This window comes from Procambarus clarkii, chromosome 52 (assembly GCF_040958095.1).
Source record: "Procambarus clarkii isolate CNS0578487 chromosome 52, FALCON_Pclarkii_2.0, whole genome shotgun sequence".
Lineage (NCBI taxonomy): Eukaryota > Metazoa > Arthropoda > Malacostraca > Decapoda > Cambaridae > Procambarus > Procambarus clarkii.
In genome coordinates, this window is record NC_091201.1 from 3,868,775 (window position 1) to 3,895,787 (window position 27,013).

At 41.8% G+C, this 27,013-nt stretch overlaps 1 protein-coding gene across 1 annotated transcript in view; it reads left to right on the forward strand.

Moving 5' to 3' along the window:
- The first annotated feature begins 969 nt into the window (after nt 1-969).
- LOC123763698 (ATP-binding cassette sub-family F member 1) overlaps nt 970-27,013 on the forward strand; it is a 33,945-nt gene continuing 7,901 nt past the window's right edge. Inside the window, exons 1-7 of the mRNA XM_069304285.1 lie at nt 970-2,503; nt 4,217-4,413; nt 7,009-7,109; nt 12,182-12,266; nt 21,171-21,370; nt 24,205-24,391; nt 26,160-26,288. Coding sequence (XP_069160386.1) covers nt 1,087-2,503; nt 4,217-4,413; nt 7,009-7,109; nt 12,182-12,266; nt 21,171-21,370; nt 24,205-24,391; nt 26,160-26,288 — 2,316 coding nt within the window. The 5' untranslated portion in view covers nt 970-1,086. The remainder of the gene's footprint in view (nt 2,504-4,216; nt 4,414-7,008; nt 7,110-12,181; nt 12,267-21,170; nt 21,371-24,204; nt 24,392-26,159; nt 26,289-27,013) is intronic.

Here is a 27,013-nt window from a genome sequence, read left to right on the forward strand (position 1 = left end):
TAATTTGTGTAAACACTCTATACAAATAAGGGGACCCAGTTTATGGAACTCACTCCCTACTGAATTGAAAAGCTGTCCAACTTTTACATCATTCAAAATCAATACTAAAAAGTACCTAATTTCATCTTCAGAGTTTTTCTCTTTTTGCCTTAAAATTGCACTGTATCTATTGCTACCCAATCTCCCAACCTTTTTGTTCCCAATTTGAACATCTTTACCATTGAGATCATTGCTGTTTTCTTATATGTGCTGCCATTCTATTGTATGGTGTTTATAAATCTTGTTTATCTGTATCTTTTGCTACCCAGTCTCCCAATCTTTATGTACCCATTCTGAACATCTTTACCACTGTGATCATTGCTGTCTTATACGTGCTGTCAATCTGCTGTATGGTGTCAATTAATCTTGTTTAAATTACTAATCAAGCTGTCAATGTAATCAATCAGAGCTTTAATATAACAATGTGCTTTAATATACTTACTTATCTCTCTCATCTCATTTTTCTCTTGTAATGTATCTTTCATTAATCAATTCTGATTGAAATTACCTACTTAAAATTATCTGCTAGATTAAGGACCTGCCCGAAACGCTGCGCGTACTAGTGGCTTTACAAGAATGTAAATACTGTACTATCCAATGTATTCTCACAAACCCAATGTACCTTCTTGTATATATATAAATAAAATAAATAAATAAATAAATAAATAATAAATAATACCTTACCTAAATAAACATTTTGATTTTGATTTTGATTTGATTTATGTAAATATGTGTGTAATTATAGATATATATATATACAGTATATATATATATTTATATATATAAATATATATATATATATATATATATATATATATATATATATATATATATATATATATATATATATATATATAGATTTATATATAAAATGTCCATTGTGGTTATAACAATAGTTATAAGAATGGTCCCTGGACCTCCCGGTCACCCCCCTGCCCCCTCCTGCCCGGTAGTCCACATGTAGCCAGGGTAGAAGAAAGTGTCAAGTGTCTAACCAACTTATTACGAACATTTGGTGGTGTATTTCACCTTGAGCCGGTGTCCAGGATGCCTCCCAAGAAGGGCAAGAAAGGCAAGAGCAAAGGGGACTGGGATTCCGACGCCGAGGAGAAGAAAGTAGCCAGTGTGGTGGCGGCAGACAGCGAGGAAGAAGGCACAGCAGCAGGGCAGAAGAAGGCCAAGAAGAAGAAAGGAAAGGGCAAGAACGAGGCTAGCGACGAGGAGGAGCCCGTGAGAGCCGCGCAGGTGGATGTTGATGAGAAAAAGAAGGGCAAGAAGAAGAAAGGGAAGGGCAGGAACGAACCAAGTGACGAGGACGAGAGCGTTAAGATAACGCTAGCTGACGGAGACGAGAAGAAGGGCAAGAAGAAGAAAGGCAAGGGCAGGAATGATGTCAGCGACGAGGACGATGTCAAGGCCACTCTGCCTGACAAGGATGAGAAGAAGGGCAAGAAGAAGAAAGGTCGAGGCAAGAACGACATGAGTGACGACGATAATGCCGACGACAAGAAGGGCAAGAAGAAGAAAGGCAAAGGCAAGAACGATGCGAGTGACGAGAATGACGAACCCGTGAGCAAAAAGAACGAAGGGGCTCAGAAGAAAGGGCAAAAGAAGAAGAAAGGGAAGGGCAAGGAGGACTGGAGCGACGAGGAGGAGGTGGAAGACGTGACCAACCCCGCTGGCGAGAGCGACGACGAGACCCCCAAGGAGAAAGCTTCTTCCAAGTTCACGAAGAAGAAGAGAGAGAAAAAGAAGAAAGGTAAAAGAGACGATTGGTCCGATGACGACGAGGACGAGAACCTCGCCGAGAAGATGATCAATTTGGACCTAGAAGACGGAGCCGATGAAGATGAAATCATTTTAAAACAAAGCATAAATCTGAAGGCAAAGCAAAAGAAAAAGCGAGAGAGAAAGAAAATTCAAGAGGAGGAGGAGGACGAGGAGGCAGATGCCGAGGACGAGGATGACGACACGCAGGAAGATAAAGAAAAGGAAGTTGAAGTGAAGAAGAAAGTGGGGAAAGGCAAGTCCAAGCCACAGGGCAAGGAGTTGCATGAACACATAACGGAAGCTACCAGATCCAGCGAGTCTGAAGACGAAGAATCAATGGAAAGTTTGGAATCCGAGGATGAGGAGCAAATTATAGAATTCAAGAGACCTAAAAGCATAGAGAAGAAAGAGGAGGTGAAGAAAGAGGCAGTAAAGAAAGAAGTGAAGAAAGAGGCAGTAAAAAAAGAAGTGAAGAAAGAAGAAGTGAAAGAAGTGAAGACAGAGGCAGCGAAAGAAGTGAAGAAAGAGGAGGTGAAAGAAGTGAAGAAAGAGATGGTGCCTGAGCCCATGGAAGACACACCCCCACCCACACCTCCTAAGGAAGCTCCTCCAGTCATGCAGGAGGAGTCTGAAGAAGAGGAGGAGGAGGAGGAGGAGAGCGAAGAAGCAAAGCTCAAAAAAAGGCTGCTAGCAGGTTAGTGGTCTCTTCTACAGTCCGAGTTTTGTGAGACGTACATACAGCCGAGACGTCTCCTGAACAGAGAATACGAATGCTCGCTCATTAACCATGGTGCTGCTGTAATTGAATGCTGTACAGCACATATTTTAACTGAACAAGACAAGGTTATATATTTTTGTTATCCTATATCCAGTTAGGAGGACCTTCACATAATACATAATGTGAATTTACATTAAAAATGTAAATTATTTACATAAAAATGTGTGACATGGGGTATCTACAGTAGTGTGGGTATACAAAATGATTGTATATAAATGAAATACTGTGTAGTCTGATTTAGTTTTATATGAAGATTTTTTAGGGATAATTACCAATAGGGTCAAGTTGCTGGTCTTCAGATACATCAAGTTTTTGATGTTCTTGTTGGATTAATTTCTGTTTTTGTTTTAAACAAAAGATATGGTATAATTGAAAGAGATGTTTCTCTCTGAAATAGTAGAATGCTTGCTCACTGTGCATTTAAAACTCGCTGATGTATTAACCAGAAACTGGCAGTGTTTCACAGTGTATATTGTTGTATGTGTAATATCGTAAGTGTAGTTAGAGGATGGGAACTATTCTTGTGGCATCCTGTCGTCCCAGTGGTCATGTGACGCTTTAAGACTACTGACAGTTTTGGCATCCTCTGCCTCCTTGCTTGTTCCAGCTGTCTACCACTTTGCAAAAGAGAACTTTCTAATGTATTTGTTAGGCACGTTTGTTTTCTTAGCTTTTATTTATGACCTCTTGTTCTGGAAGTTGCAGGTTTCAAGTATTCTTCTTTGTCAATTTTGTTGATTCCTGTTTACTATGTATTTTGTATCTAGTGATCATGTCTCCTCTCTTCTTGGTTTGGCACATTTAACACCTCTAGTCTCTCCTTGTAGCTCTTTTTTTTCAGTTCCAGGAGCTATTTTGTAGCAAGTCTTTGCACCTTTTCCAGTTTATTGATGTGCTTCTTGAGATATAGGAACCATACAACTGCTGCATACTCTTAATTTTGGTCTCAGAAAGGTCTTGAATAGTTTCTTTAATATTTCCATGTATTTAAAAGCGATTCTGAGGTGTGCGCAGCCCTGAGCAAAAAAAGTCGTGGGTCTTTTCCTGATAAATTTGATTGTAAAAATTCCTGATTAATAATGATTATATAAATGACTGTAGACCAGAGGGACATTTGTTTATATTAATATTTTCCTAACATTAGATCCTAACCCTAGTTTTTGTTTGGGGTAGTCTAGCTGATCTAAGGTGTATAATGATGACTCTACTGAACTTGTATGTTTATGCTGGGCCAGATTATGAATTAGGTGCATCTCACATATGTTTTAGTGTGTTGCTAAACATGCCTAATGGTATTTGTTTTCTGTTAGTAGAGTGGGTGGGAAATTTTCCACACTCACTTTGTTTAACTGTGATCATTATGCTCCCTATACTCTCTATACTTATTGAACTTATTCTAACCACCTGTAACCATTATACTACTGTTTATATTCAGAAATAACCTGGCCCTGAGGATAACATTTTAGATCGCCCAAGTTGTTACGAAACAAGTCTAGTTTCTATACAGTACAATGATACGATAGCATCTTGAGTCATTTGGTACAATGTACCTCCCATATGTGGCAAATTCTCCATACACATTTCATGCCTTTATTAGCTGCAGTTTGCATGTTTTGTTTATTATTACAGAAAAAGAAGCCTTAAAGAAATTGTCTCACAAGGAGAGGAAGAAGGTGAAGCAGCAGATGGAGTATGAGAGACAGATGGAGGCGATGTTGAAGAAGGGAGGGCATGGTACCTCCTCCTTAGATGACACATTTGCAGTCTCCCAGGCTGAAAAGTCTGACAAGCAGCAATCACAGTTGGAAAATGCAGTAGATATTAAGGTACAGCTTAGGAAGATAGACATGTGCTTTCATACACAGTTTAATGAAAATTTGTTTTATGCAAGTTGTGAAAATTTTGTGCAAGTCTGTTTCTCATATTTTTGGCTTGACTTTATTCTGATGTCTTTTCAGAATTTGTAAATTGTTTTCTGTTGAACACAAAAATATTTCTGTCTTAATTAGCCTTAAAACAAAAAGCTAGCTATTAGTCCATTATTGAATGAATAATGAAATTATTCACATTATTTAATGTGAACCTCCCTAAGTCCATTATTCATTGTAAATAAATAAAGAGCAAGCTCTGGGAACATTGCAAGACACCATACAGTATTATTTCCTTAATTTTACTAGTTCATTTATGGGATGATTTTATCATATATAAAAGATAAATTCTATGAAATTCTACTTCTGCGCGGGACGCTCCCTTACTTCTGCGCGGGACGCTCCCTTACTTCTGCGCGGGACGCTCCCTTACTTCTGCGCGGGACGCTCCCTTACTTCTGCGCGGGACGCTCCCTTACTTCTGCGCGGGATGCTCCCTTACTTCTGCGCGGGACGCTCCCTTACTTCTGCGCGGGACGCTCCCTTACTTCTGCGCGGGACGCTCCCTTACTTCTGCGCAGGACGCTCCCTTACTTCTGCGCGTGACGCTCCCTTACTTCTGCGCGTGACGCTCCCTCCCCTCACTCTTCCCTGGACCATTCCCTAACCTCAGAAATTAACATTTAGAAGAGTACGATATGCAGTGTGAGCATATAAGCTATCGGAAAATACCACTACCCAGAAACAAAAATTGTTATACATATGCTCTTAAAAAATTGAATAACAGGCTATCTGTGGTCTGCTACAGTTCTAAAATGGCTTGTTCAACTGGAAGCATGTTTGTGGACTGGTTAAAAAATTATTTTTGCAGCATAATTAGAAATATTCAAATAAGTGATGAATGAAGCTCAATGAGGTCAAGGTATTAATTGTTCTGGGTTGACAATGCCCCAGTAACATCACATGATGGATGCATTAAGTGCAAAGCCTTCCAGCCAAACACCACCTCTGATACAGCCAATAGATCAGGGTGTTATCTATACAGTACAATGAAAAGTCTTCATAAATGAACAGTAAATGAGAAAAAGACATTCTTTGTCAGAAGTAAACAAGAGACAAGGAACCAAGTCACATGATAAAGCAATATTGGAATTCTGCGAGAAACATATTAAGGGATTTTTAACTGGGCTTAGGTTTGGTACTGCTGTGAAAGTCACTCAACTTAAGACATCGCTTGAGGAAAATCCTGCTGTTTGATACTACTAAGTGGCTGAAGAAGAAATTCATTTTAAAGGTTATCAATAAAATTTATGAAGAACTAAGAGACTGGTGTGTGACTCGATAATGTGGTGTAGTATTTAATTACCTAAGTGTAGTTATAGGATGAGAGCTTCACTCGTGGTGTCCTGTCTTCCCAGCGCTATATTCCCAGCATGTAGTGGTTAGGTATTGATGCTGATGGCCCACTCATTGGTCATTTAACAAATGAGATTCTTCAAAACGTTACTGGTGCTGTTGAAGAGGAAGGTGACAAGGACAGTAGGTCACAACCTCCGGGATTTTGTTTCACGCACTGATCATGCAGATCTGCCAGGTTACCAGGGAATGAAAGATATTAGCCTTAAGGGTGACAAAAGGTAGTAAACAAACCAAAATGAGCAGATATTTTGCTAAAGATAATAGCAGAGAAGCATAAACCAGCAGAGCAGCCAGCACTAGCACCACAGCAGTAGGAGCACAGCACAGCTGTAGCTAGCACCAGCACCACAGCAGCAGAAGCACAGCGCAGTCATAGCTAGCACCAGCACCACAGCAGCAGAAGCACAGCGCAGTCATAGCTAGCACCAGCACCACAGCAGCAGAAGCACAGCGCAGTCATAGCTAGCACCAGCACCACAGCAGCAGAAGCACAGTGCAGTCATAGCTAGCACCAGCACCACAGCAGCAGAAGCACAGCGCAGTCATAGCTAGCACCAGCACCACAGCAGCAGAAGCACAGCGCAGTCATAGCTAGCACCAGCATAGCAGTATCCAGGCTGATACTGTTGTGAAAATTAGAAAATAAGACAGCAGCACCAGCTAAGCTGTCACAAAGATCTGATAACATAGGTTGTATGTGGAGTACAGAATTAGGGCAAGTTTTACATTTAATGTTCAGACAATATTTTATAATTACAATTTACTGCTAGGTGAACAGGGACAAACTGCCCATTAGTTTCCGCCTCTGCCAGGGATCGAACCCAGACCCTTAGGACTACGAACCCTGAGCGCTGTCCACTCAGCCATCAGGCCCCCCCTGTTATTTTGTTATGATAGGCCCAATGTTATTTTATTAGCGAAGGATATGCAACATTGAATATCTTAATTATAATTTAGACTAGTGTGATGCATGCAGTACTATACCTAAATATATAGCAAATTTGGCTTGATATTGCAATACACATTAAACCATTGCTAATTATTGTAGTGAAAATCTTTATTTTGTAGAGAACTTGAAACACATTCTGAATCTTGTTGCGGCTCTTAGTAACACTCATATTGATGTTGTTCCAGATTGAAAATTTCAGTATATCGGCCAAGGGAAAGGCATTGTTTACAAATGCATCTCTCTTGATTGCAAATGGACGCAGATATGGCCTGGTTGGTCCGAATGGGTAAGCTTTCTAACTTGTAGACACAAATTATTTATTCTGTGGGATGGATTGCTTAGAGTAGATTATTTTTATATAAAACAAAACATATCTATGGTGTCTTAAGATTTTCACTTTTCTTCATTCATCTACCTTCTTTATCAGTCCTGTGTTGTCCATAGTCATCCCCCTCCTTTACTTTACCCTCTGTTTACTTTTTCTGAATATTTCAGGGCAAACCATTAATCAGTCCTGTGTTGTCCATAGTCATCCCCTCTCCTTTACTTTATCCTCTGTTTACTTTTTCTGAATATTTCAGGGCAAACCATTAATCAGTCCTGTGTTGTCCATAGTCATCCCCTCTCCTTTACTTTATCCTCTGTTTACTTTTTCTGAATATTTCAGGGCAAACCATTAATCAGTCCTGTGTTGTCCATGGTCATCCCCCTCCTTTACTTTTTCCTCTTTTTACTTTTTCTGAATATTTCAGGGCAAACCATTTTCCCATATTTTTAAGAAACCTATTTTTGTATTGTATGCTTATTATTCCCCATTGCTGTTCATACCCATCAAATTTTCATTCAAATTTTCATTAATTCATTTTCCTTTCTGGGGGGGAAAGCCTCTTCGGCTCCCTAGGGCTATCCGGGCTGATATGAATGTATTAGACCCTGGCATCAATGTGCATGGAGTTCTAGGCCTACCTGGGACCACAAGCCAGACCCTGGCCCCCTCAGAGAGGCACGAGGAGCAATGGCCTATAGAAATCTCAATGTGGTTGGAAGCATTTTATGTCTGCCATCAACCGAGTCAAGCACCCAGGAAGGCAAGCGCCTTTCTGGGACGAGGCACAAGGCTATTGCTCCTTGTCTCTCTGAGGCAGCCAGGTTCTGGTTCGTGGTCCCTGGTAGGCCTAGAACTCCATGCACATTAACTGATGCCAGGGTCTAATACATTTATATCAGCCCGGATAGTTCCAGGAAGCCTTTGGGTCTCACCCAGAAAGTAACATTTCATTACATTCAATGCTGGTTTTTTAGTTTAACCACTAAACTGTTCAAAACGTCATATGAAGTGTGACATTGAGCTCGGTTTAAATTTTCTGGAACTCTTTCAAATGTTTTGTACATAATGTACTAGGCAAATGCTCCAACTTTGTCTAAATGATACCAGCATAACCTGAAAAACAAGAAAATAAAAAAATAATTATAAAATTGAATATTAAAAACTTCAGATTTTGAAATCGGCTGCAAAAATATAAAATATCACCAGTTGTTCATTTGGTGTTATTATGCTCTCAGAATAGCATATGATCTTCATTTTCATGTATTTAGAATATAGGTTTCAGTATAGTTTACTGTAAAAAAAAAAGTCAATATGGCATTTGAAATACTATGCACAAATTTAGACAACAAAAATTTATAACTCCAAATGTTTAGAGTTTATGAAAAAATCAATTCTACAGGGATTGTAGAACATACAGCTGTGCACACTATATGTAAAAATAGTGAGAATCGGACAGAAACTAGATTTTTGGATACTGAAGTACAGTAGGTTGAAATTCTAGTTATGGATATAATTGAAGTTGAAGTTATCGACAATGAATAAGGCAGTTCTAATTCATGAATTTACTTGTATGTTTTAATAAACATTGTTTGGCATTCATACTCGAATATCTCAAAGCTGTAGGTCAATGTGTGTTGAAATGAAGTCAAGAAAAAATAACCCCCCAAAAGCAAAATATGGGGATAATTAAAATAATTATAATGATTTAGGGGATATATTTAGGGTATATTTTATATAAGTAAAAAAAATAATTAATCGGGTCCCTAATTATCAAAACAACCTAAAGAAATAAGGAAAATAAAGTTTGAAATCTGAAAAAAATCAGCCCCTAAATTTTTTGAAGTCCCAAGCTCTGAGAGTTGTGACTGATTTATTTGTTGACCAATTTAATTCTATCTTCACATAGTTAGGGACGGGTATGCACTCTCCAGGATGTAAAAATTATAACAAATTCAAATATAAACAAAGGAAGAAAAAAAAAAAAAAATATTTTTTGGACATTGTCGAAAGTAACTGATAATAATATTGGACTATGTATTAATATGATATATAACAAAATAGAGCATAATGACATACTCATTATTATTTGTGTTACAGTATTATGCAATGCTATAAAGGCACCAGCTGCATATAATGCTATAAAGGCACCAGCTGCATATAATGCTATAAAGGCACCAGCTGCATATAATGCTATAAAGGCACCAGCTGCATATAATGCTATAAAGGCACCAGCTGCATATAATGCTATAAAGGCACCAGCTGCATATAATGCTATAAAGGCACCAGCTGCATATAATGCTATAAAGGCACCAGCTGCATGTAATGCTATAAAGGCACCAGCTGCATATAATGCTATAAAGGCACCAGCTGCATATCCACTTTGTGGACACTTCTCACTGCTATTCTTCTTTGTGCGTCAGACAGGTGCTTGCATCTCTTTATTATTCAACCCGTTCTCGCAAATTCGTAAAGTCAATATTGACTTATTAACTACGTGCATAGGTGATATACTAAACATAATAGATACCCTTAAAAAGATTCATAGAAAACACCAACCTTACCTAACCTTGTTAGTATCTTAAGATAAGCATCTCATTGCTTCGTAATTACAATTAATACTTAACCTATACCTATTATAGGTTAGGTAATAATTGTAATTACGAAGCAATAAGATGCTTATCTTAACATACTAAGTAGGTTAGGTAAGGTCGGTGTTTTCTATGAATCTTTTTAAGGGTATCTATTATGTTAAGTATGTCACCTATGCACATATTTAATAAGTCAATATTGACTTATTAAATTTGCGAGAACGGGTTGTATTATTGCATTATTCATCAGTTCCAGTTAACAGGAGCTGTTCTCTTTATCAACAAAAACGTTCTTTTTTTTTAAATATTCGTCTAAAATCAATTTCTGAAAATATTTTGATGAAAGTTTCATGATGCTGAGGCCAATAAGTTTGAGATTTGTTTAGCATTCTTAAGTAATTTTTATCTAATCCAAATATTTTTTGCTTCCATGACCCCCCCCTCCTTATGCTGGGCAGTTTAAGGGTTAAGAAAACCACTGTAGTTCACTAAAATCTGTGGATGGTATTTCTTAAATCTGTGACTCTGCCCCCTCACCCTTGACCCCCTCTGACTGAATTTTTGAAATGTATGAATAAATATGTATATCAGATAAAACTGTAGAAAATATACATTCTCACTCAAATTCTCAAAAATTGATAGTCTCCAGTTTTGCTAAAATTGTATTCCAAGACAATAAATATTAACAATAAATATTAATAATATTAAATAAATATTAATAACTGAAGTATGTTAATAATTATTTTTGGATGTACAATACTGTATACCAAAATAAGGCTTTGAATGTGTTGGTGTAAAAGTACCTTTTACAAAGGTACAAAAGTGGAAGTATTCAAGAGAAAATTAGATGCATTCCAGCAAAAAGTGCCAAACCAACTGGATTGTAGTAGATATGTGGGCCTGTGAGCCACTCCAACCCACCGTGTCTTGGACCAAGTTGTCACTTTGGCCTACCTTGCCTTCAGATTACCTTGAGGGGATTTCGGGGCTTAGCGACCCCGCAGCCCGGTTGTCGACCACGCCTCCTTGTTGCTGGACCGGTTAACCAGGCTGTTGGACGCAGCTGCTCGCAGCCTGACGTATGAGTCACAGCCTGGTTGTTCAGGTATCCTTTGGAGGTGTTTATCAAGTTCTCTCTTGAACACTGTGAGGGGTTGGCCAGTTATGCCCCTTATGTGTGGTGGAAGTGTGTTGAAAAGTCTTGGACCTCTGATGTTGATAGAGTTCTCTCTCAGAATACCTGTTGCACCTCTGCTTTTCAACGGGGGTATTCTGCAACATCCTGCCATGCCTTCTGGTCTCATGTGATGTTATTTCTGTGTGCAGGTTTGGCACCAGCCCCTCTACTATTTTTCATGTGTAAATTATTATATATCTCTCCCGCCTGCGCTCAAGAGAATACAGACAATTCAATTGAAATCACAATTCAAGCCTGGCATCAGGCCAGGATTAGGAAATAGAACTCCAGAACCCACTCCAGGTACTCTAGCCCTGGAAACAGCAGGACCTTGCTGAAGGTAGCAAGTCAAAGGGGTACAACTTGAAAATAAAATTGATTATTGTACATTTAGTGTACAAAAACCCAATATAATACAGTACATGTGTGTTACTGTACTAATACCGTGTATCATATGTATGTAAATGATGGCTTTCATCCGTCTTCTCTTTAGAACTCGCTCCAGGATGTGTGGTTACCTTCGTTGATTTCGGGGATGAGCATCTCCGTGGCCCGGTTGCTGACCAGGCCTCCTGTGCACTTAAACCATAAAATATACCCTCAGAATCTAGAGGTATTGTACTATTATCACAACCATCTCCACAATCCCTGCTACTATCCCATCACCCCATACCATCCCTACCACTATCCTATCACCACCTACCATCCTTACTACCTCCCATCAACCACATACAACTTTTTTTGTTAATATTTTCGTCTGGAACTACAGTTACTTACGGTGAATCCCATCAGATTGTTTTCATAACGTTTACTGATGCTTTTGCCACCTGTGGGCCCCACTTGTTTGTTAGGAATTCAGGCCTGCATGATTTGATGCTTTGTTCTGTAGTTTTTTGTATTTGTTGCATTGAGACCTTGCATAATGTTCACTTGTTATGCACCCATAGGAGGTAGGATGAGTGTGATCTTCAGGCAGGAAGTGGGAGGGAGGGGCATGCATGGTTCACTGAAACATTTCTGGTTGTATCTGTATTGTACCTGGATGGGGTTCTGGAAGTTCTTCTACTCCCCCAAGCCTGGCCCAGCATAGCCTGGTTGGTCCAGCATTTCTTGAAGTACTGTTGAATTAGTCAGTTCTGTTTTGAGTTGTGGACATAGTTGAAGTTGGTTATACTAGTTAGTTCTTGAATATATTTGGTATGTGTACATTTTTGTTTCATTTAAAAATATTTGGTGACATTTTCAGAATAATTATTTTCTCTCAGGCATGGCAAGACAACTCTTCTGCGTCACATACAGTCCAGAGCCCTCAACATTCCACCAAATATTGACGTTTTGTATTGTGAGCAAGTAAGTTTTGAATTAGTTAATCTCATAAATAATTCAATATTCAAATGACTGTGTTCTAAAAAAATTTAGCATAACTAGGAAGATCCATTTTCTAACTGACTTCACTGAGCAAATGCAGTGTTTGCAGCCTTGATGGAAACTCATAAAGGACTTCTATACAATGACAATGAAATATAGATATCGGAATATAATCATGAAAAACTGCCACTCCCGGGGTATTATACTTTCTCTATTATTCTCCAATCTCATTTTTGATACACATACATTAGCTACAGTATCATATCATTCTTCACAGACAATTCTGTAATTTGTTGTAGAGTAGCGATTATGGAGTGCAGTACAGTATACATGTACATGAAACCTCCAAACGGATGTAAACCATGTCTTCTGATCTGCCACAAAAAGCAGTGGGATATTCAGTGTATATGAGATACAGCTCCTGTGTTTAGTAAAACTTAAGAAATTAAAATTAGAACCACATACGAAACATTGTTGGATCACTCGAGTGTGAGAACGATGTAGACAACCAAGGAGTTATCATGACAAGATCTTTTAAAAAACACAATTTAGTAACTGCAACAATTGCAAGAAAAATGATAGGTTGGAAAATTATAACCTTTCAAATAAGAGATGCCAAACTAATAATGGTACAGTACAACCTCGATTCAACGCACTATATGGCACCAACCTCGGTGCGTTGGAGCGTTGGATTCGTTGCAAGAGGTGACCTTCAAGAGGCATGTGTGTCGGTATCTTTTTCTGGGGGGAGCCCCTACAGCTCCTCGGAGCTTACTAGGCTGATATGCTAATGTCAGACTTTGGCATCAGTCATGTGTATGGAGTTCTTATGGTCCTACCGGGACCACGAGCCAAAACCTGGCCCCCTTTAGAGAGACAAGGGAGCAATGGCCTATAGAACCCCTCCCCCCCTCCCCCCATGTAATTGGAAGCATTCTATGTCTGCCAATGACCGGGTTAGGGACCCAGAAAGGTAGGTGTCCCAAAATAAACCCCTATTCTGGTGAAAATTGAACAAGTGGATAGAACTCCCCCAAACAAAAACGAGCAAACTAGTATGACATCACCCGTCGTCGAGTCGCTGTCTGCGCAGCCCCAGACCTACCGCGCTGGCGATCCACACCCCAGTTCTTGAGGCTGATGCTATCGGCTTAGTTGTGTGCTCTGGCTCCAGTATTTTTGCGGCGCTGTGCCTTGTGTGTGGCTGCTGTACTCCAGGGGTGCGAGAGCCAGGAGTTATTCCTCAGTACTCGGGCTGCACGTGCCTAGGGTTCCCTTCCCTAGGTGCCTTGTAAGTACTGCTCTTGGGGCTTGGGATTATCTTCCACAAGTTCCTCGCGGTCTGCCTCTGTGTGTCCGTTTTACTGTTTGGTTTCTCGGCCGCCCTTTGGGTACTTGGGGGTTTTGTCTCCCTAGTTTACCTTAGGGTAAAAGGCAGTGTTTGCATTGGTAAGGGGCACAGGTTGCTGTGCAGCTAGTTGTCACCTATCACAGCGGCCAGCTCTGTTCCTTGGCGTACATTGTCCTCTTGCGCGGTTTTGTTTTTCTTTGTTTTTTTTATCTTGGTGGGGGGTTCTGCCCTATTTGCCACTGGTGTTTGGCCTCCCCCTGATACTTGGTGGTGCCCCCTGCTTGATCCCCGTGAGTGTACACATTCTTGGGGTTCAGCATTAGACAGTTTATATGGTAGTTTTGGGTGCCGGTTAGCAGTATCCTGCCTGGGTTTACCTAAGCGCGAGTCCTCTTAAAGTAAATGCTCAGGACCCTGGAAATCCCCTAGGGGACGAGTGGGTCCAATGGATGTGACCCCAGGGTCCCCCCTCGCTTTGTGCGAGTTTGAGGGTTGTTCAGTCCCCTTGTCTCAGGGCGACCCTCACTGTTTTTGCCTCTGGCACGCAGCCTGTTGGGTCGGTGACACTTTTGACCCCGAGTCCTGTGAGTATTGTTGCTTGCTGGTGACTCAATTTACCCAATCTGTGGATGATCATCTTTCGGCACAGGCTGCACAGGCATTGCATTCTAGGTTTCGGTTGTTGCAATGCGCTAGGTTGATTGCTCACCCAGATGCCTCGCGGCTGCCCCGTTTTGCTTTTAGGGACCTGGACTTTGGGGTGGTGGTCACTTCGACCCTGGTTCAGTCTGCACCTCCTGGTCTTTCCCCTCCTGTTGTTTGTTCTGGTCCCCCTCCCCTGCTTCCTGCCCCGAAACGTCTGAGGGTTTCGGAGTCGGGGCAGGGGTTAGTTGGTCTTGAGATTCGAGCAGCCTTGGGGGGATGCCCCTTCCGGTGTGGCGACGGAGGCATTTGAGTCTCCTCCCCTGGTCGAAGCCTCTGGGTCTGACCAGTGGGCCTCATTCTATCCGGCTTCTATGGCTTCTCCTTGTCTAGTAGGGTCGGTGCTTGGGGGGAGGACTGGGAGGACCCATTGACGGGGCGATGGGGGGGGGGGAGGCTTGCGTTGTTTGCTCACGCCTGGTCAACGATTTGTGGTCGTTTCGGGTTGTTTCGCACGGCCTCCAGTGGCGTTGGGTGGCACTTCCCCTTGCGGGGGTGGGGGGGGGGGTTCGGGGCTTACAGGGTAAGCTTCTTTTCCTACACTTTGACAGGTCATTTTGGAGTGGGTTCGCTTAGGCATGATCGAGATGACGACGTCCCTCAGATGGGTTTCCCATCTGTTTCCATTGCGCGGACCTGCGGTTCATTCTGGACTTGTCCCGTCTGAACCCCTGGGTTCATTGCCCCTCCTTTCGGATGACCACGCTGTCCCAGGTTTGGCTCCTGTTGGAGCAGGGAGCTTGGTGTATCTGGACCTTCGGAACGCTTATTGGCACGTCCCGATTCATCCGGGGTTCAGGGACTGGCTCGGTTTTGTTGTGGGGCTTCGTGCTTACCACTTTCGTTGTCTTCTGTTTGGTTTGAACCTGGCACCTCGGGTTTTCACGCACCTCACGCGGGTCGTGGTGATCTGTCTGCGTCTGTTAGGTGTTCAGGTGTTGGCCTACCTCGACGACTGGCTGGTTTGGGCTCCCAGCCAGTCCACTTGTCTGCTAGCCGGGGATCTGGTTCTTTCTCAGCTCGCTGAGTTCGGGTTCTTGGTGAACTGGAGGAAGTTCTATCTGGTTCCCTCCCAGGTTCGGACCTGGCTGGGACTTATGTGGGACTCTCGGACCGCTTCCTTGTCTCTTCTTCTGGAGTCTCTTCTGTGGCTGTGGTCCCGCCTCGTAGGGGGGCCTCGTAGCCTCGTAGCCTGGTGGATAGCGCGCAGGACTCGTAATTCTGTGGCGCGGGTTCGATTCCCGCACGAGGCAGAAACAAATGGGCAAAATTTCTTTCACCCTGAATGCCCCTGTTGCCTAGCAGTAAATAGGTACCTGGGAGTTAGTCAGCTGTCACGGGCTGCTTCCTGGGGGTGGAGGCCTGGTCGAGGACCGGGCCGCGGGGACACTAAAAAGCCCCGAAATCATCTCAAGATAACCTCAAGATAACCGCTTGTGCCTGTTTCTGGGGGGCTCCCAGGTCACCCAGCTGTTGCTCGAGGGTCTGTGCAGGAGCTTGAACTTCGTGATGCTGGTCTACCGGCCGGGTTGGGTTTGGCTTCGTCGGCTGTTCTGGTTCCTTCAGGGACATCCCTTCCGCCTCTCTCGCGATCATTGGGTTTGGACCCCGGGGGCCTTGCGTTGGTTGCTGCGTCACTGGCTTTCTCTTTGGGTTTTTCGGGGTTCACCTCGAGTCTTTGCATATGGTGTTTTTTACTTGAGTTTATCATCTCTATGGTGATCAGGTGGCTTCCTTATTAGTGTCCCACCTGTGAGCTTTGTCTCGGTGGCAGTATGAAGTTTCCTGGCGGTCCTTTCGGTTCTTCTTACGTCTTCGTCGTTGTACTTCTCTTTCTGTTAGGGTGGTGTTGTCCTTTCTCTCTTGGTTGTTCCAGGACCACCATCTTATGCCTAACACTGTCGCCTCGTATCATGTGGCGCTGGCGGGGCCACTTCAGCTTACTTTTGGTATTGATGTCATGTCTGTGCCGTTTCGCAAGCTGTCTTGGGCATTGTTTCACCTCCAGCCTGGTCATGCGCCGCCTGAGCCATCCTGGTACTTGGACAGAGTGCTCTCTTTTCTTTCTTCTCATTTTACTGTGGCCCCTTCGGTTCCGGATTGTTTTTCGAAGGCTCTTTTCCTGTTGGCATTGGCCTCTGGGGGTCTGGTGGGTGAGCTTCATGCTCTCCTCCGGCGCAGAGGTTTCTGCTCCTTCGGTCGAGGTGATCGGTTTGTTTGTCTGCAGCCTTCTCCTTCTTTTCTGGCGGAGAATGAGACTGCTGTGTTCGGGAGGGGTCCCTGGGTTGTTGATGCTTGGTTGGTTCGGCCAGGGGTGCATCATATTTTGTGTCCGGTTGAGGCTCTCCGCCGTTATTTGTGCGCCACGGCTTCTATGTCCATGGATGCGCTTTGGGTTGATCCAGTTTCTCTTCTTCCCTGTTTGAGGGTGCTGGTCTCCCAGGTCGTTCGCAAGATTATTAAGGCTAGCCAGTTTCGGTCTATCCCCGTGCCCATGACGTCCGCAAGTTCGCGGCTCTTGCCGCCATCTTTGGCAATATGCCCTGGGCTGAAATTCGGGCGCGGGGATTTTGGCGGTCAAACAGGGTCCTGGCTGCTCATTACCTTGTAAACGCTCCTGGGTCCCGGTCGGGCTTGTGTCGCTGTGGATCGGTGGATGCAGCCAATTGTCTCGACTTCGGGTTCAGGAGTGAGCAGCAACCGCCTCCCGGGTAAGTCCCTATTCTTTTCCCCTGTGGGTAGTTAGCTCCGGGGAGTCATAGGGGCTCCCCCCCAGAAAACCAGCATTGAATGTAATGAAACGCCATTTTCTGGGCGAGTCCCGGAGGCTACCCAGCATCCCTCCCTCCCTCCGGTCAGTGTTTTTTTTTTTTTGCGTGTTTTGACATCCAGCCTCAGAACTGGGGTTGTGGATTGTCGGTGCGGTAGGTCTGGGTCTGTGCAGACAGTGGCACGACGATGGGTGACGTCATACTAGTTTGCTCTATTTTGTTTGAGGAGTTCTATCCACTCGTTCGGCTTTTGGTTGCAATTTTCACCAGAATAGGGGTTTGTTTTGAGACGCCTACCTTTCTGGGTGCCTAACCTGGTCGATGGCAGACAAAGAATGCTTCCAATTAGACGGGGGGGTGTTTCTATAGGCCATTGCTCCCCTTGCCTCTCTAGAGAAGGCCAGGTTCTGGCTCGTGGTCCCCGGTAGGCCCATAAGAACTCCATACACATGACTGCTGCCAAAATCTGACATTAGCATATCAGCTTAGTAAGCTTTGGGAAGCCTCCGGGACTCACTCAGAAAAAGGTGCTTCATTACATTCAAGGCTGGTTTTTTCTTGTAAACAATAAAAATGCATTATCATATTATATACTGTACCTATATATTACTGCTCTACTAAAAAATACTGTTACAGTTGTTATTTGCCTTATTGTTGGAGTTATGTCCATCTTGATTTCTCATGGAATTGTGCATGCTTTACAGTAAATATGTACTGTACTGTATTATGCCATTAGCACTGTATTGATTAGTACTTCTGTATGTTGAGTACTACAATACAGTTTATGAAAACTATTTTACATTAAAATTTCTGTACTTGGTTATCTTGAGTTATCTTGAGATGATTTCGGGGCTTTAGTGTCCCTGTGGCCCGGTCCTCGACCAGGCCTCCACCCCCAGGAAGCAGCCCGTGACAGCTGACTAACACCCAGGTACCTATTTTACTGCTAGGTAACAGGGGCATAGGGTGAAAGAAACTCTGCCCATTGTTTCTCGTCCGGCGCCTGGGATCGAACCCAGGACCACAGGATCACAAGTCCAGCGTGCTGTCCGCTCGGCCGACCGGCTCCCTTAAACTGGTACTGGAACCTTAATTTGAACACTAACACTATGTACTTAAATTTAACACTTATTCTAACTGTACTGTACACTCCACACACGATGTTCATAGATGTTTGCATCAGCTTTGCTAGTGCTTGCTGCTGCTGTGTTTACTTCAGCTGCTTCTGAGCTGGTGCTGGCTGCTGTTGTACCAGTGCTGGGTACGGCTGTTCTCGTGCTGGGTACGGCTGTTCTCGTGCTGGGAACGGCTGTGCTTCTGCTGGGTACGGCTGTGCTGGTGCCGGGTGCGGCTGTGCTGGTGCCGGGTGCGGCTGTGCTGGTGCTGGTTGATTTTCTGCTACTAGTTCTTGCAAAATATTGCTTCATTCTTGGCATTAATAAGGCACTATTAGTAAGCCCCTGAGACATTTTGTTGTATATAATAATACAGCTGTAGTCAAAAAATGGTAAATTCCACGATTATTCTTCCACTGGCGGAGAAATACGTCAATCACAGACAAAGCTAAGCGCACTGGGTGCCTACTGAATGAACACAGACTAGGTCTATACACCCTACAGTGGGCTGGTGTGTAAGCCAGATCCAGTAACATAAATTTCTCTCAAATATTGGATTTACATCAAATTATATATTTTTGGGTTATATGTTTAGTTTAGCAACATTATTACGATAATAAGAGCTATAAAAAAAACTTATTTTCGAACCGATTTATTAATTTTATTATTTCGAAGCCGTAGGTCACTGAACTGTGGTGACGAAATCGAACAAAACACGCATGGTGTTGTGTGCTCACGGACCAGACCCCGTCCACTTGCGCTGGAGTTGTGCCACCAATAACATGAATAATTTCTCAAATAAGATATCTATCATATTACAGTATATTTTTGGCTTTATATATTTTAGTTTAAATAGGATAATAGTTATTAAAACATCAGTTTTAGAAATGATTTATTAATCTGAAATGTTCAAAGTCATGGGTCACTGAACGATGACAACACAGACGAAAGTGAGTGAAACCTCACTGTGAGGTTTACTGTACAGTATTCCCTTATCTGTCCACCCTCACTCATCTTGGTTCATCACAGAAAATGTATATAAGATTATTTCAACACATTAGCTAGCTATTCACGCTTCAGCCTTTAAATTAATTTACAGATATGTGTGCCACAAATTGGTGAACGAAAATCATTGAAACTCGGTCGTCCACTTGTGTGGACCACTCTGGCTGGTGTTTGGTTAATATGCGTCAATTGTTGTGTGAATCATTCTGGCTGGTGTTTGGTTCATATGGTTCACTTGTTGTGTGGTCTACTTGTGTGATCCAACTTGTCTTATGAAGGAATTATTTATTGTAATCCGTGATAGAATGAGACAGTTTTCCACCACTCTGTGAACTGTCCCAACATCGTAAGCTTGTGGACCACTTGTGTGGTCCAACTTGTTAAATGAAGAAATTAATTGTAACCTGTGATGGAATGGGAAAGTTTTCCACCAGCTGTGAACTCTTTCTTGACATCGTAAGCAAATCTGAACATCTCCCGCTTCGGCGAACCATTGTTGGTCGAATCGGGTGAGTAAATCCTGCCTGAAAAGTGTGCGAACTTGCCAGAGTTGGTTAAAGAATTGCAACCTGCGCAATGTCACGCTATTGTGATTTCTGTTTACATGTACAGTACCTGAAAAACTACCTGAGTGCCGTTGGGGTAAAATTTACTGCAGTGGCAGCTAGTGGCAGGCTGCCACTGCCACTCAGCATACCAACCAAGTGGTTCGTTATGGTAAACACGAATGTAGATACTTATATACAGTGTAATAACAGCAAAAGGAGTGTGGGGGGAGAAGCCATTTTGGTGATGGGTGTGGCAACATCTGCATGATTTGTCATGTTGGTAGGGGTGGCCACTATGCTCTTTGGGCATTATACCGGCTTAGTTGAACAGTTAGGGTGAACAAAACGTGTAGATACTTATATATAATGTCTGTATATAGGGTAATAACACCACAAACAGTATTGGTGGGGGTGAAATATTTAGTGCGAATGACCTTGAATATGTGTGGGAAGCAGCTGCCACCTGACTGTGTGTAGCGACGTCTCTATAGTGCCTGAACTAACTATATCAACTTAGTTGTACAGTTGTGGTGAACAAAACATGTAGATACTTATATATAACGTCTGTATATAGTGAATAAAAGCAAAAACAGTATTGTGGGAGGAGAATGTGGATGAGTCAGGTGACTTGAGGGAGGGAGGAAGTAGCAGCCAGTGGCTGGCTGCCACTGCCATTCAGCATGCCAACTTGGTGGTTCGTTATAGTGAACTTGAATGTAGATACTTATATATAACGTCTGTATATAGTGAATAAAAGCAAAAACAGTATGGTGGGAGGAGAATGTGGGCAAATGAGGTGTTGAGGGAGTGAGTGGCAGCGAGTGGCTGGCTGGTGTGTGGCGGTCACTCCTCATTGTTTTTTGACTCATAATAGCAACTTAGTGGTTCGTTATGGTGAACAAAACATGCAGATACTTATATATAACCTGTGTATATAGTGTAATAACCGACAAAATTTGTTATTAATATACAGGTATTGACATAACCTGTGGGTGACAAATGCTAATTAGCCCTGAGCATCACAAGGGTTAAGAACCTGGCTGAAACGCTATGCGTGCTAGTGGCTTTACAAGAACGTAAAAACTCTTGTACTGTATATATATAAATAAAAAATTAATAAACAATAGTTTTCTATTATTGGAACATTGAATTAGGCTGTGAGGAATCAAACTCACATTTGAATGGAGGCTTTAATGTTAATTATTTGAGATGTGCAGCAGTTCAAATTTTGACAAAAGAAATGAATTTCTAGAACTTGTATATGTTAGCCTGTTTTAAATGCAGATAAAGTTAAAATGAAGAATGTGTTAGATCCATTTCCAGTCAATTTTGCACTTATCCTTAACATGTATGATATTTTGCGACAAGTTTTCTATGGGACAATGATCTTGCAGGAAGTGATTGCTGATGACACTCCTGCCATTGATGTAGTTCTTCAAGCGGATAAGAAACGTGTTGAGCTTTTAAAGGAGAAAGATCAACTAGAAGGCAACATGAAGAAGAAGAACAAGGACGTTGACATGGATCGTTTACAAGAAGTTTATGATGAGCTGAAGGCCATTGGATCAGATAAAGCAGAGCCCAAAGCCAGGAGGTGTGTATAACTCATAGGTTGTTAGCAATCCTTGTAAGTGTTCACCCATAGTTAAACATACTTTGCTAACCATGTTTTTAAAGTGAGGTAGTAATAATGAATACAATTCTGTTCTATATGAATTCTTCAAACAATCAAGAACAGAATTCTGCAAGTACAATAATCCCATTTATTACACAGAGAAATCACATTTATCGTGATATATCAACGAGAAAATTCACAGGAGCTATGAGGGGGATTCAAACCTATACGCTGGGTGTTCCCAAGTGCACGCTCTAAACCACTAGGCCACGACATGGTAAAAGAATTACAACCTGGGATACTACTGCATCCTCGAGGATACTGTTGTGGTGTGCTCGTTAGAACCTTACACTGCAGCCAATAAGCCATGACAGACCCGTACTCATAAAGAGGCCGAGTTCATCAGTGAAAAGAAGTCTGAATTCTGCATGATGTACCAAAACAGGTTCACCCAAGCCACCAAAGTATAACATGGGAAGATGGAAACTTCTGGGCTTGAGGCATCAAACGGAACCTGGAATTGAATCCAAGGGGAACAGCCAAGCAGTCTTTTACAACATGTTCCGGGCTGATTTTTGGGCTCGAGTTTTTGCATTCTAACAATTCTCATGGTCGGGTATTTGTTTAATATTCTTGGTTCCAGTCTATCTTGTGTTGCTTTGGGCAGTGTCTCCTGGCCTGGATTTTCTCCTTTGTCTTAGTACCTGCCGTCTCTCTTCCTCTCTGGTAAGTTTTGTACTTTCATTCTCTGTGCTTAGTTCTAGGAAACCATTGATGGGTCCTCCAGAAACCCAACATTGAATGTAATGAAACACCTCTTTTTGGTAGCACCCCAGTGGGTCTCTGATTCCTGGCCTTTCCTCCATGTTCATCAGTAGGTTCTTATCAGCTCCAGAACTGACCAGAGGTTCCAACTGCAGGCCGAGACTGGGCCTTCTGGTGGATCCTATTGGTACTAGCAACTAGTTCAAGCTAGTTTTGAGTGAAAATTGTTTCATTTGATTGTTGTGGAGTTGTTTGGTGGTTTCGAAGCTTCATTTTCTGTGAACCCTTCAGTTGTCTGTAAAGCTCCATTGACTTTCCAGATGGTTTCTTGGTGGGGGTGGGAAATTGACACACTGCGGCTGTGTGTGGGAGGCCAGGTTATGGTTCTGATCCAGGTTAAGCCAAACACAAATCCTGCAACTGTTGTGACCCATTAGACTGAACTGTCTCAGTGAGATAGCTTCAGGAGCCTCCAAGGCTCTCCCAGAAGGAGACATACAGTATCATTATATTCTATGGCAGGTTTTGTATAATTACCTCCTCTAGTAATTATTACCTCCTTGCTCTTCAAGAAACATCAAATCAGACAAGCATGACAATACCACCATTCAAAATGAATTAATAAGCAGTGGGCGATCGACAATCGACTTGGGAATGGTCCAGGACGGACCGAAACGTCGTCATCCCTTCACCTTCTAGTGTGTGGTCTGGTTAACAATAAGCAGTGCTTTTTTTTTTTTAACGGGCTATTCATGCCTGTGCCACCTTTTGGGCACTTTTAACACTTTCGCTCGCCGCGTGGGTGCACTGTAGATTTGACATCATGATCTCAGCGGTGCGGGCGAGCGTGCGGCGACACTGAAATGTGTATACGCGTTTCAGTTTTCTCACCTTAATTCTCGTGCTATGTCATTCGTTTAGGTATCATTGTGTTTGCAATAGAATTCCCTACAGGTGTATATGTATATAAGGTCTAGAAGCCTGGCATGACTCCTCACAGCAAAGCCTAAATTCTGCAAAAATTACCCGTGAGCACACAATATCAGTAAAGTGTGTATACTCGTTTCAGTTTTCTCACCTTAATTTGCGTGCTACGTCACTCGTTTTGGTATCAATGTGTTAGCAATTGAATTCTCTACAGGGGTATATGCCTATAAGGTTAAAAAATGTGGCGTGACTCCCCGCAGTCTTTCAACCTTTCAAGTCTGCCAACCCTTACCCGTGAACGAGCACCAATTGGCACACCCGCAACCTAATGTGTATACTCATTCACTTTGATAACATCAATTTTCCTGTTACATCTTTCATTTTGGTATCAAATTGTTTGCAATATAAAGGCGCGTATTTTAAAACTAGTCCCATAATAATAAAACAATAAATGGAATTTTAACAAATATTTTAAAATTTGGATGTTCATCACCACAAAATTATTTATATCTTTCCAGTGTTCTGAAATCAATTTTCGTGTTACGTCTTTCATTTTGGTATCAAATTGTTCGCAATCTAAAGGCTCGCATTGTAAAACTAGTCCCATAATAATAGCACAATAAATGGAATTTTAACAAATATTTTAAAATTTGGACCACAAAAGTATTTATAAACTTTCAAGTGTTCTGACCTCAATTGTCAGGCTGCATCGTCATTATTGTATCAAATTGTGCGCAATCTAAAGGCGCTCATTTCGAAACCACTCCCAGATTGATCGGATAAAATGTAAATTTTTAACAAATATTTTAAAATGGACGCAAGCACGAGTCACCTGCTCAGACTCGGGAGAAAAAATTGTTGACTCAAGTACGAGTCACCGAAGTGCAATAGTGTTCTTTATCAATCGTTTTTTTTTTTTTTTGGGGGGGGTGCAGCCTGTTTGTAAGTTGAAGACTGCCTGTACTGCCCATTGGTAGATACTGTACTAGTATTATAATATCTACCAATAAAAAAATTCATTATTTTGATACATCTGTAATAGTTTTATCATGAAAATTGCAATTTTAAATGAAGATAATTTTTTCCTTTTAATATTTTGTATATAAATTTGAATTTTTCAGAATCTTGGCTGGTCTTGGGTTTACACGTGAGATGCAAGGTAGGGCAACAAAGAACTTCTCGGGCGGCTGGAGAATGAGAGTGTCCTTAGCCCGTGCTCTCTTCATGGAGCCAACGCTCCTCATGCTTGATGAACCAACAAACCATCTCGACCTGAATGCTGTTATTTGGCTAGACAATTATCTTCAGGTATGTCCCAAATAAACTAGTCCAAATAATTTTCCGTTGAACACCATTATCCTATACCAACTGTCAAGACACTACTGTTTCATGCATGCTTTACCATACAAGTATTCAGTGCTAAATAATGTAACAGTTCCCTGCACTAAGCTCAAGATCTTAACTCTCCAACCTATTAATCTGAATAATTTTATGCTAGGAAACATAATGTAATATTAATGGCCCATGTATTTTCATGTTGTTCCTTTGGGTAAATTCTTGTCTACAGTGACTTCCCATCCTAGAGAATGTTTACTGCACCATATGCCTTTTATAGATCACCACATTTATATGAATATCACTTTTTCAAGTACAGTAACTCTCTATCCTGTGCTCCTTAGAGTAATCCCCATCTATGTTCCCCCCGGGTAACACACACTCCTTGCGGAGGTGGCCACAAGGCTGCAAATACAGAGAAACCTCGGTTAACGAATTTAATCCATTCTGGCACTGAGCTCATCGCGTGAAACGCTTATCTTGCGAAACGAATTTCCCTATTTAAAATAATGGAAATACAATTAATCCGTTACACCCCCGAAAAACATCCATGAAATTTTATAATGTAATTATAATACATGTAATTATTATAAATGTTTTGTTTTACTGCTTTCAATTGTACTTTACCTTGTGAAGAGTCGTTGCTGGCTTGAGGGAAACAATGGGTAGGAGGAGAGGGGTTATGGTGTGGAAGGAGAATCCACCTCTGAGTAAGGCAGGCTTTGCTATGATTTCCTCCTTCAAATCTATAGTAATTGTGTCTTTCTTCCTCTTGGTAACACTATCTTTAGCAAGCAGCTTCTTTGGCAACATTGTGGGTTACAAATTGTAGTCATAAAACCACAAAAAACAAAGAAAGCACAAATAAATGCAGAGGAATGCTTATGCTGCAGGATAAAACAACAACACAGTCATTGAGGGTTCAGTTCCCGAACCGATTATGTGCCTCTGTAATCCTTTACACCACCGCCCACGAGATGAGTATTGTCTGCATAATAAAAAAAATTGAATTGGAGGCGTCCGAGAACCAGCGGGAACGTTAGGAAGCACCTCGTGGTTTTCTCATTAACCGAGTGAAAGGTCGTCAATCGAGACAAATTTTCTGCAAGTGGCTTGCTCGTTACCTGAAATTCTCCTAGATGAGGCTGCTCATCACCCGAGGCTCCTCGGTATGCCTAAAAGGATAAAACAGTCATCGTAAGATAAACCACGCAAGCAAGTATCAAACGTCATATGCCAAGACATACCTGGAGCGTGCCTAGAAAGGGTTTCGGGAGTAGTTCTACTTCCTGAGCCTGGTCTGAGGCCAGGCTTGACTGGTGGTGGAAGACAATGAAACACCATCAGTCCCCTCCATTCTGGACTGAATCTTCTCCAGCATCTTCCTAGTATCATTATGACCCCTGTAGAAATGTTTCAAACATTTCCTGGGGTGCCAGCAACAAGGGTCAGGTTGTCTTAATGTTCATGACCTTGTCTGATGGATTATGAAGGAAGGATCTTACCTCAGGGAGCAACCATGCAATCTGTCCGAAAAGGCGCTTTTTCATAGTTACTCAAAAGCACCGAGTGCTGTATTATTATTTGAAAACTAAATATTATATTAATAACCTTGAAGAGAGTTATTTTTGGCACTGCAATAAATATTTCTAACAAATCTGCATTTTGAGTTTTTGAAATGTATGAGTTAATTATGTTTAAATCTTTATTTGAGGTGCAATAAAATATATACTTTTTGCAGGGTTGGAAAAAGACACTGTTGGTTGTTTCCCACGACCAGTCGTTCCTTGATAATGTGTGTACGGATGTCATCCATCTAGATCAACACAAGCTGCATTATTATAAGGGGAATTACTCAATGTTCAAGAAGGTAAGGGCCATTGCAGTTTAATTCGGATGCATTTGTATATTCAGTTTTGTAACCATATTTAATGGTTTTTATATTTGATTCACTTTGACTAATATTTGGTTGACAAATGCATATTGATACATTTAAGATTTGAGGAAAATTAAAGTGATAATTATTTCAGTTGTGCGAAAACCATGGGTCTCCTGTGATGGAGGGAGGGGAAAGATAGGGCCATATTACAGCACTGTGTGTTCGTGCATAATGCCTTTGTATGTTTTGGATAGTGTGGCATTGATTGACATTATTCCATGTGTGTATGTGTATTAAATTACAAGAGTTTTTTAGGATTAAATAGTCAAAAATTGTAATTGAAATCATGCTTTTCCCAATATTTATTGAACTCATTGTTTACAATTTTCCTTTATTTGTATTGCACATGATAGCAGTAACTCAAGACAGCTATGAAATGGTAAACTTAACAAATTGGTCAACAGACAGACACAGCATGGTGGGACTATTTGACAAGCTTGCATGTAAATGTGAATCTTATCAAGACTGGCAGTGTAATTTGAAGCTTGTGTGTGTGTAATTGCCTAAGTGTTATTAGTCGAGTGTAGTTACAGAACGAGAGCTACATTCTTGGTGTCCCGTCTTCCCAGCACTCTTTGTCATGTCATCTTTAAAACTACTGATGGATTTGGCATCCGCCACAACTCACTTGTTTCCACTGTACCAAACTGCTAAAG